The sequence below is a fragment of the Capra hircus genome, chromosome 3, assembly GCF_001704415.2.
Source record: "Capra hircus breed San Clemente chromosome 3, ASM170441v1, whole genome shotgun sequence".
NCBI lineage: Eukaryota > Metazoa > Chordata > Mammalia > Artiodactyla > Bovidae > Capra > Capra hircus.
This window is the reverse complement of record NC_030810.1, coordinates 111,753,379-111,764,380: the sequence shown is the minus strand read 5'-3', so window position 1 is coordinate 111,764,380 and position 11,002 is coordinate 111,753,379. Positions and strand designations below refer to the sequence as shown.

The following is an 11,002-nucleotide window of genomic DNA, read 5'->3' as shown; positions in this document are numbered from 1 at the left end:
AACTGACCAGGGATTTCTGTTCCGGACCCAAGTTTACGGAACGTCCGGGTTACCAGGAAGCTCAGGGCAAAGGTCAAACCCAGATCGTGAACCTTCCCCCAAGTTCGTAGGGGAATCGGACCCTCGTAATAGTCCGCCCTTCTGCGTCATGGCTGCCTGTCGCAGTCTGTCAGTGGATCTTGAAGTCGACACCAGCCAGCTCGGGTCCCACCAACGCTTCCACACTAGAGACTGCAACCTCTCACAGGCCTTACTACCGCCCTAAAGCCGTACAGAAGAAAAACGTGCGTTGCCAGCTTGCCCCAAAGCAAGATGGCTGCCAATCTCCAGTCTCCGGTACCAAAGTGAAGCTATCCACTCCCTGTTTAATGCCGCTGCCAGGCTGCCCTCACCTAGCATGGCTACTCCGGCTCATGCCTCACTATGGTCTCGAAGCCGCCACTAACCGGCCAGGTTCCGGGAGGCGGTGTTCGGGATGCAGCCACCCCCGCCCGCCTCTCCCCTCCCCCACGCCCGCGGTGGCGGCGGCGGCGGCGGCGGCTGGAGCCCGGATGCGGCGCCGTGAGACAGGCCCGGGAGCGCGGCGCGGATGGATCCAACATGGCGGCGCCGAACCTGAGCCCAGAGTGAGGCGGCGGGGCGGCCGGGGTGGGGAGGGGGAGTCGAGCGGGACGGGGCGGGGCCGGGCGGGGCCGCGAAGGGCTTGGGGAAGGAAAGTGGAGGGGGAGGCGGTGGCGACGTCCAGCTTGAGAACCTCAGGAGAGGGAGGTGACGGGACGCTGCGAGGTGGGGGAGGGGAGCAGCCCAGGGGGCGTGCGGGGGAGGTGGCAACTGTGCGGGAAGGCAGGGTCCAGGCGGAGGAGTGGGGCAGGGGAGGGGCGTAAACAAGGGCCGAGGCCGGGCCGGGCTGGGGGTGTTAGAGAGGCCGAGGTGGGGAGTGGGGCTGCGGGCCCGCCGGGCCACGGGGGTGGGAGCGGGAGGGCGGGGGGTGAGGGTGTGAAGGAGTGAAGGAGAAGGGGGCTTGGGGCAAGTGGTGGGGAGAACTGGACTCACGTAAGGGCTGTAGTGGAGAGGCGAGCGGTGAGGATTGGGTTTGAGACATTTAGGGGGAGGTTCTGAAAGTGTTAAATTGGAGGTGCGAGGGGGAAGGGCCTAGGGGAGAATTTGGGTGGAAAAGGAGAAAACGGAGGTTTGGGGACTGGAGAGCGTGTCGGTGTAGCGAGGTAATGGAGAAAGTGAGAGACTAGGAGGAAAGTTTGGGAGGAAGGGGAATGGGATGGGAGATAGGACAGTGGAGCTGCACGAATGATAGAGGTTCAGGGGTTTCCCTTTCCCCTGTGGAAAGGAAGAGAGCAGAGTTAAGCAGCATCAGTTGCAGCCAATTCTAATTGCCAGGCCTTTTAGCTTTTCCTAGGGTGGGACGGGCAGAAGGGAATGGTCTTGTGGGTTTAGAGAATTGGGGTTGATGAGGGTTCAACTGGATTTCCAAAAGCACTCTTGTTTTTCCTGGTTACGAAAAGAAGGGGAAAGGAGGACCCTGGGATCGCTGTTGTGTGGAAGGAGTAAAGGACTTGCCTAGTTTTAAGTAATTATCAATGTCGGAATGGGGAAACATGCATGCTGTGTTCTGTATGCTGAAGTCAAGGCTCTGAAGTCTGAGAAAGGGAGCAGAAAACTCAGGACGGCATCTAGGCTAATTAAATGAGCGCTTTAGTTTCCAGACTCTTTATTTTGCTGGAGGGAGGGTCAGTACCCGTGTATAAAAAAAATGTTTCCAGTGAAATGTAGATGTTTGAGTAGATGCTGCCCCAGTGGATATTTCGTTCTCACTGTGTACTATGTAAGGGAAAGAGTGAAGACAGAATTTGGAGGATAGCTACGGTCTCTCAAGTGAAGTGATGAAAAGAAGGTGCCTTCTTTCGCTGTAACCACTTTCCTCCTGGTTCATCTAAAGATGAAGTCATTGTTGATAGTGTAACAAAGTAGGTGGGCCTCACAAGAGATTGAGGAGTGAGGTGTCAGAGAATAATTGGTTCCCCCTGGCAAGTTGTTAAATTTGGGACTTTTTTGCCATAAAGCCACTGAGACGGGACATTCTCAGAGTTGGTTTTGTTTAGTGAATTGGGTAATAGAAGGTTAGCGAAACCTGGGGACTTTGTTGGAAGTGAGTTCTCCCATTTAGCTTAGAGTGTATCATTACAGTTGAAATAGCCTTAGGCTTGTCTGTATATTTTTGCAGCTGAGATTGACTCTTTGGGCCTTTGAGGTGTCAAAGTAAAGCTTGAAAATTGACACTTTCCCCCCTTATTTGTTTTTGTTTTGCTGCTGGCTTTGAACCTTGTGCTAGGAAGAGACCTGGGAAATTAAGTTTCCTGCAGAGGTAAGTCTGGAACTTTTTGTTTGTTTTCAAACAATGAAAGGGAATGGAAATGACATATTGAGGGTTGAGTGTAGTAATGGAGTAGATGACAGGGAAAATGGGTTTTCAGTCACCCAACCACGTACATAAGATTTGTTACAGTCATTGTCTCTTAGGTCACTGGAAACTGATCGGAGGGAAAAGAGAACAGAAATTAGGTGTCTTAGGACAAGCCTCCAGCCCTGTTTTGTTACTGTCTAGTCATCTTGGTCAGCTCTGAGAGAAACATTTGTAAACATGTGGAATTTTGTACTCTAGAACAATGTCTCCCAAATGTTGCCCTTGGAGGATCCCTGAGACACCCGCTGCGGGCTGCTGCGGGCAGGCTTTTCTTCCAGCTTACTCTTTCTCCTAGTTGTTCTGGAAGTTTCATTTTGAAAACATACTTTGTAATTCTGACTTCCAGATATTTGGTTACATTTTCTGGGTCCTACCAGCAAGAAAGCTCTTTCTTTATGTAGTCTTAGTCATTTTTTAAGGTTTTCCATATCCTTTACATTTCAAGTTTTAAGACATCACCCCTTTTCAGATTTTCCCTCTCAAAAGGGCTTGTGAGAGAGTCAGACACCTCCAGTTCTGTTGGGATGAAACTATACTGTTGTTTTCATTTTAAGACATCACTCTCTTTAATTTCTTCCACATGACTTCCAAGGGCTTCTGAGAGAATCAAATACCTCAAAAACTACAGCTCTCATTCCTGGTTGGAATGAGACTAGGCTTTAGTAGAAACCTACCAGACAACAATTCATCGAGAGGAAGGCCTGTGGATACATATAGACGTTGGCCCTTGGCTGGCTTGTGCCTACCTAAAGAAAACAAACAGTAAAAACTCCTACAGTGCCAGGAAATGCAGCAGTTAATCAGAATACAGGATTAGTCTTGGGAACCCCTTAGGGGTGATCTACATGCTAGGCTCTCAGATAGACCCAAGCCAGCCTGCAGGATCAGGACTCTTGTTTACTGGAGTGTTGTCTCTTGGTGTCTGGCAATATTTCAGGCACCAAGATTCTGAAGTTCTTTCTCATCTTCTGTTTGGAGGGTGTACATTCTCCTCACTGCTCTGATACCTTTCATCTAGAATCTCTGTATAATTTCTGGGTAGTTCCCTCGATTCACTGCCACAGTAAGCTGAATATATTTTGGTTTAAGAGGAAGTTGGCCACGTTCTTTCAGTGCTGAAGTTAGGTTCTTGGAACCCGCATGTGAATTGCTGAATGAGTGAACTTGCCATCATAGATGATAATTAAGTGGGGAGGGCTGCCTATTAGCCTGCATGCCAGCCTCTTGACATTTCTCCCAAGGACAAGCATGGCCTTGGGAAACTTCTGCCTCTTCTACGTTTTGCTTTATTGCATAAGTGCTGTAAAGGGTCTGCTCTTGGTGTCCTTTTGGGACGTTAAAGATGGTTGCAAGGTTTCAGTGCAGGATCCTTTCTGTCTTTCAGAGGATGGCATTTCTCTAATCTTCACAGCAATTTAGATTGAATTAGGTCAGATTATACCTCCTGGGATGGGGTGGAAGGAGTGCAGCCCTGTCCCTGCTGTTCACCTAAATGGCAGCAGCAGGTGAGAGAGAAGCCAAAGCTGGAGCAGGATGAAACTCCTTAGTCAAGTTAAACAAGTCTTTGTCTGACTGGCTCTTCTTTTGGAATATTGTTTGATGGGTTTTGGTTGGAGGGGCCAGATGACTTCCTTCTCCATATAAAAGATGGCAAGTGACAGTGCTGTCTCTTCTTGTGACCCTTCATCATGTTCCAGCTAGAACGGGATTTCTCATCTTTAGCATTATTGATATTTTGGATCAGATAATTCTTTGTTGTAAGAGGTCGTCCTGTGCTTTATAGGATGTCTAGCATTATCCATTGCATTTACTCATTGCATGCCAGTAGCGCCTTCCGTTACCACCCTCACTTCCCACGCCCCAGTCACGACAATCTAAAAAGCCTCCAGATACTGCTGAATGTCCCCTGCTGGGCAAAATTGCCCTGATTGAGAACCACTGACCTAGAAGCTCTGATAAGTCCTGTCACTTTGACCCAGCCTAGGATCTATGACTTAATGGTGGCTGTTTCCCCCTCAGATCTAGGGATGTAACCCTCAGAATAGAGGCCTATCGTAGAACTGCATCCATTGATACATAGTTAGGACCACAGTGCTTTCCTGTATTGTGCTTCATTTTCCAGGGACCAGGTATGTGAGGACAGTACTTCCTAATTTCTTGGGGTTTATAGTCAAGACACTTTGAATTAGGGAACTTTGGAGCAACCTACTCTTCTGATTGGTTGAATGTGAAACCTGCCCATCTGTTTTTTTTCTGGGATCCACATAATGGACAGCTGGCCAAGGGGAACAGGTGGGATAGGAACAAGGCGAAGTTGTAGGGGCTCTCAGTTTTCTCATGTGGCTGTTATGAGCAAGAAGTTGTTTTCCTTCAGTCCCCTCTATTTGTAGCCAGTGACTGTAGCAGGTGAAACAAGAGAGGAAGAGACGAGGAAAACCAGTCAGTAGTTGAGTAGCTATAATCCCAGTTGTTTCCCGTGCTTTGGGTGGGATATCTGGCTCTTATAACTAGATATGGGCTATGTTTCCTGTCCACATTCTGAACCCTTGTTATGGGGCTAGGTAATTCCAGGTTGGACCTCCTGTTTTCTTAAGGGTATGAGTCTCTCTGTGCATTCGTTTCAGGATTAAAAGAGAAGATCAGGTCCTACTTGCTCTTCAGTTTTCTGAGTCCCCAGTTGCTTGACTCTTCTGTAGTAGTTTATCATTTGATTCTTCCTTTTAACATAGCCTCAGTTTCTTGCTGTATAAAATGGACAGAACAGCCTGTATTGTTGTTGAGTAGGTTGCTATGGTAGGGGTAGTTTTACAGTATGGGGAACGCTAGAGAATATGCATGTTACCTGAGCTGCATGTACTCTTAATGGGGTCCTCTCACTCTTGGACTTATGTGAATTTATTCTTAATTGGTATTGCTTGTGGTGGTCTCTTGAAGGTTCAGTTCAGTTCAACAGCAGGTTGCTCCTAGTATATGCCAACCCCCGTCTGTTGCTCGGTACTATAGATATAAAGATGAATATGACCTGGTCCCTCTATTGAGTTGCTTAAGATATGATAGGTGTACAGGTAATTTTAGTACCCTCTGATAAATGGTTTAAGGGAAATATATGTACAGTGTTCCATAAGAGCACAGAAGAGGACTACTTAAACCCAAGAAGGGGTGTGGAGAATGAATTTGAAGATAGCATCTGGACTGATTTTTTTTTTTTTAACTATTTATTTATTAGTATTTTTTTTAGTATTTATTTATTTCATTTTTGGCTGCATGGGGTCTTAGCTGAGGCACACAGGATCCTCTGTTGTGGTACATGGGCTTACTTGCCCTGTGGCATGTGGGATCTTGGTTCTCCACCAGGGATTGAACCTGTGTCCCCAGCTTTGGAAGGCAGATTCTTAACCATGGGACCACCAGGGAAGTCCCTGAACTGATTCTTAAAGGATGAGTAGGAGTTAGCCATCTGAAAAAAGGTGTAATGGGGCATATGGAAAAGAAGGGAGGGGCCATTCGGGCAAAGAGAATAGTCTAAAGATAGTTATAGAGAAGTGAATTGTGTGATGTATGTGAACTGTAGACAAATGATTAATGTTAGAGAAATAAAAAGTGACAAAGGCCTGATCTTGGATGGTTTGGTGTGTTGGGTAAGGAATCTGGAGTGTTCTTATTGGTAAGGAGAGGATTGTGCATGCGAATTCACTTCAGTCATGTCTGACTCTTTGTAACCCTGTGGACTGTAGCCCACCGGGCTCCTCTGTCCATGGGATTCTCCAGGCAAGAATACTGGAGTGGGTTGCTGTGCCCTACTCCAGGGGATCTTCCTGCTCCAGAGAGCAAACCCACATCTCTTATGTCTCCTGCATTGGCAGGTGGGTTCTTTACCACTAGCACTGCCTGGGAAACTCAAGGAGAGAATTGTGGAGAGGTGTTAAGATGAAAAGTGATGTGGTCAGTTGTGCATTTTAGATAATTCAGCTGGATGTAGGGGATGGGTTTAGACAGGTTAAGATTGGTTGTAAGGAGAGCCTTCAAGAGGCTTCTGCAGTAATCCAGGTGAGAGATTATTGGGACCTGAGCCAGCGTGGTGGTAGTAGGGGGTGGAAAGGTGAGGCAAATTTAAGAAATAGAAAGTAGTATCAACAGGAATTTATACTTGTTTGGGTGATTGGAGGTTGTGGTCAGAGTATGTAGTAGTATTGGGTGGTACTTGGCAGCATAGTAAATATGAGTGGCTGGAGAGGAGATGAAAGCTGTTTGATTTGAGGATTGGTTATTAGCTGGGTCACTGACATTACCCACAATGATGGAGGAAATTTGTGAATCAAATGCCAAAACACATAATAAACGTAGGACTGTGCTTGGTCATTGACAGAGGATTGGTAAACGACAACCGTGAGGAAAGGTTAGAAAGCGGCATAGATCCAAATGGTGTGTGACCATCAGAGAGCACAGGTGGCGCAGGAGAACTCCTCGAATGCTCAGTGTAGGAGCTTAGTGACGTTTGTCGATTTAAATCCATGAGTTTCGGTGGAAATTTGAGTAACTTTCTCAGCAGTGATTCTCCTGGACTTGGTTTGATTGTAGGAGAAATGAGGATAGGTCTGTGGAGGGATGAGTCTGGGCTGTAGAGGCCAAGGATGCTTGTCTCTTTGAAATCTCCTAACCAGTTAGAAAAGTTTTACAGTGATTTCATGTGCATTTTCTCACTGGATTCTTAATAACTCCGAGGAGTAGTTTTTTTCCTCCTTGTTTTGAAGATGGGGACATTGAGGCTTTCAGGTTAAGTGACTTACTTAAGGTCACGTAGCTACAGTTTGTTGACAATATGGGCAGAATTAAAACTAGTTCAGACTTTCAGTTTCCCTGCTGTCAGCCCCTAAGTTTATCTGAAAAAGCTTCTGTGTTAGAATTTAGAGTGAATTTTCTACTTCTCTTCACTTTGCTTTCATTTAAGGGATGAACTGATTGGGGACACTGTCAGGGAGAGCACACAGGACCAAAAGCAGTATTTCGGAGGCCGGAGGAAAAATCAGGACAATGTCTGCTGAATACGTAGCACTAAACTTGCAAATCAGTGAGTCTTCCTTAGCGGATGTGACTATCTTTCTCTAGTAAGATCTGGACTTAGGGCAGCATCTGCTGAATATAGAGAGCTCTATGCTTTATTTTTAAATAAATATTTTATAGGCACTTCCCTCGCAGTCCAGTGGTTAAGGGTCCATGCTTCCAATGCAAGGGATGCGGGTTCGATCCCTGATCAAGGGAAGTAAGATCCCATGTGCTGCACAGCGAGCCAAAAAAATCAACAACTTTGTAAAAGTTAGTAAATGCTTATTAAGCACTACACAGCGCCAGGCATTGTGTTAGGCTCTGAGAATATAGGATCGGCTAAGACTAGTTCCTAACATTGAGTGGTTCACAGGTTCTTTCCTTGTCCTTACAGTATAGTGGGGATTGCAGCTGCTGAGCAGGGATTCTGGAAAGCAGTGTGTACCTGAGCCCCCAGCATGGCGGGCCTAAAGCGGAGGGCAAGCCAGGCGTGGCCCGAAGAGCACGGTGAGCAGGAGCACGGGCTGTACAGCCTGCACCGCATGTTTGACATCGTGGGCACCCACCTGACACACAGAGACGTGCGCGTTCTTTCCTTTCTCTTTGTTGACGTCATTGATGACCACGAGCGTGGCCTCATCCGAAATGGACGTGACTTCCTGCTGGCGCTGGAGCGCCAGGGCCGTTGTGATGAGAGTAACTTCCGCCAGGTGCTGCAGCTGCTGCGCATCATCACTCGCCATGACCTGCTGCCCTACGTCACTCTCAAGCGGAGACGGGCTGGTGAGGGTGCACTTGGGGCTGGGACCCTGGGGTCAGGGGAGAGCTGTGGGCGGCCCTGAGTCAGCAGCGCAGGCGTCCAGGCAGAAGCAGGCACTGACTCTGGCGAGTCCTGAGAAGAACCTTTTGAGGTGCATTGGAGGATTGGACCAGGAGAAGGGAAGGGTGTATCTTTTCCTGAGTGAGTCCCTCTCCCCCTACAGTGTGCCCTGATCTTGTAGACAAATACCTGGAGGAGACATCAGTTCGCTATGTGACACCCAGAGCCCTCAGCGACCCAGAACCGAGGCCTCCCCACCCCCCTAAAACAGGTGAGATGTTAACTCTCCCTAATTTCCATAATCAAGAAAGAGGACGCTGGACCCATCTTTTGCCAGCCTAAATGAAAGGACACTGTCCCTCCCGTATCTGCCCCTCCTTCCAAATCAGATGAGGTGTTAATGCTTCATCTAGGTCCTATAATGGTCCCCATATTGTGTCTACCTTTCAAGTCCCATTATTGATACTGCTGTAGTGCTGAGTCTGAATGATTCCTCCACATTCCAAGTGAATTGTCTCCATTTCTGCTTTTCCCCTGCTGTGCCTCCCTTTTTCCCTCTGGTCAGTGCCTCCCCACTATCCTGTGGTGTGCTGCCCTACTTCGGGCCCTCAGATGTGTAGCAAGCGGCCAGCTCGAGGGAGAGCCACACTTGGGAGCCAGCGGAAACGCCGGAAGTCAGTGACACCAGATCCCAAGGAAAAGCAGACATGCGGTGAGGAAGTTCAGGGGCTCTAGAGGCGGAGTACACCGGAGGGGAAATAGAACTGCTGGAATACTGGGCATGTTGAGTTGCTTTAGTCGCATCTGACTCCTTGCAAGCTCCTCTGTCCATGGGATTCTCCAGGCAAGGATACTGGAGTGGGTTTCCATTTCCTTCTCCAGGGGATCTTCCCAATCCCTGTCTCTTAGTGTCTCCTGCAGTGGCAGGTGGGTTCTTACCCCCCAGCGCCACCTGGGAAGCCTCAGAACATGGGCAGCTTACGCTATTTAGAGCGAGGCTCACTTTGATTGCTGTTGCACAGTGAGGTTGAATGTTACAGTCTCTGGGTGGAGAACTCTGTCTTTGTGGCAGAGTAACTCTTTGTGGCAACTCTTTCTAAGTAATAACTAGATGAAAGGGATGCTGTTATGACATCCTTATTGTAGTATGACTCAAGTCATGATAGAATATTAAAGTGAACTTCTGTTAATTAGGAAAATATCTCTTAGAATCAAGGTGCTAGTTGGGAGTGATGGAAATAATCTGACCTGGGCATGTCCCATTTAAGGGAACCTCTTGAATTGAGGCAAGGATTTCAGAGCTTCATAGAAAAGAGCGAGTCCTGGGAAGAGGTAGAGAAGCTGTCAGGTGCTGTTCCCAGCTGTGTTCCTCTGCCCTTCTCAACTTTTCAGAACCTGGGTGTAAGCTCAGCTCTCACGCAATCTCTCCTGTGCGTCGTCTTTCCCCACAGACATCAGGCTGCGGGTCCGGGCTGAGTACTGCCAGCACGAGAGCGCTCTGCAGGGCAACGTCTTCTCCAACAAGCAGGACCCACTCGAGCGCCAGTTTGAGCGCTTTAACCAGGCCAACACCATCCTCAAGTCCCGGGACCTGGGCTCCATCATCTGTGACATCAAGTTCTCTGAGCTCACCTACCTCGATGCATTCTGGCGCGACTACATCAACGGCTCGTTACTAGAGGCACTTAAAGGTGTCTTTATCACAGACTCCCTCAAGCAGGCTGTGGGCCATGAAGCCATCAAGCTGCTGGTGAATGTGGACGAGGAGGACTATGAGCTGGGCCGACAGAAACTCCTGAGGAACTTGATGCTGCAAGCATTGCCCTGACCTTTTCCCCTTCTCACTTCTCTGGGGACTTCTCACCACCCACCTCTGGAGCTTACATACTGTTCTGGGGTTTGTTCTCTACCCTTCCAACCGATCACACCCCTGCCTTTTTTTTTTTTAAAGGAAAAGACAAAAATGGAAGTGGTGTCCCCCACCCCTCCCTGCACCCATGTGCCTGGCTTCCCTTTGTTCCCCTTTTCCACTTACCCCCTCATGTGTGTCTCTACAGTCACCTTGCCACTGAGCCGTAAGACAAATGTGTAGGGAGAAGCAAAGTCTATAGGTCATAGTCTTTGTAAGGGATTGAAGTGATCACTGCTTTTGGGTGCATTGAGGGGTTATCAGTACTTCTGGCTTTATGAGGGCTCTTAAACTTTGTCTGAAAAACCAAAGGGCTGTCAGTAGGGAGCTGTGTGGAAGGTGGGACTCTGAACTGTATTTTGGAAATTAATCACCACCCTCTCCCAAATTATAGAATTTTTAAAAAAGAAGCTGTGGCCCTTTCCACTCTCTCCTGGCCTCTGGTGCTGCTCCTCTCTGCCTTGTTTCCTCCATTCCATGGCTTGAAACCTCTGCCTGGTGTGGCTCCTTCCTTTTCCCTCTCTGTCAAACCCTCTTCAAAGGAATAATAGGTAAGAGGACTAGGTCAGCCTAGTCAGTCCCAACTGTGGTGTGTGTGTACCCACACACACACACAGGGTGGATGGAGAAGCGGTTGCTGGTTAAAATACACTCCCCCTGGAAAGGGGAAGGGGGAGTGTGACACTTTCTTTCCATGTTCAAGTGAAAATAAATAATGTACCCTGCAGCCCTTTCCCCTTTTGCTTTCTTC

At 48.2% G+C, this 11,002-nt stretch overlaps 1 protein-coding gene across 4 annotated transcripts; it reads left to right on the top strand.

Moving 5' to 3' along the window:
- DEDD (death effector domain containing) lies at positions 494 to 10,978 on the top strand. Of its 4 annotated transcripts, XM_018046406.1 has the most exons (7): positions 495 to 626; positions 2,348 to 2,380; positions 7,428 to 7,547; positions 7,917 to 8,305; positions 8,506 to 8,613; positions 8,908 to 9,054; positions 9,794 to 10,978. In XM_018046406.1, exons 4-7 carry the CDS (start codon positions 7,981 to 7,983, stop codon positions 10,168 to 10,170), a joined length of 957 nt encoding a protein of 318 aa, XP_017901895.1. In that variant the 5' UTR covers positions 495 to 626; positions 2,348 to 2,380; positions 7,428 to 7,547; positions 7,917 to 7,980; the 3' UTR covers positions 10,171 to 10,978. The 4 variants fall into 4 exon arrangements, with proteins under 4 accessions (XP_017901892.1, XP_017901894.1, XP_017901895.1 ...); XM_018046403.1 differs by lacking the exon at positions 7,428 to 7,547 and having other exon boundaries at positions 494 to 626; XM_018046404.1 differs by lacking the exons at positions 495 to 626; positions 7,428 to 7,547 and adding an exon at positions 699 to 786.

Bases quoted from the DNA above. Each gene is read 5' to 3' on its own strand.
- DEDD (XM_018046405.1), top strand. From the start codon at position 7,981: ATGGCGGGCCTAAAGCGGAGGGCAAGCCAGGCGTGGCCCGAAGAGCAC. The intron at 8,306-8,505 runs GTGAGGGTGCAC...CTCCCCCTACAG, and splicing joins TCTCAAGCGGAGACGGGCTG to TGTGCCCTGATCTTGTAGAC. The intron at 8,614-8,907 runs GTGAGATGTTAA...CCCTCTGGTCAG, and splicing joins TCCCCACCCCCCTAAAACAG to TGCCTCCCCACTATCCTGTG.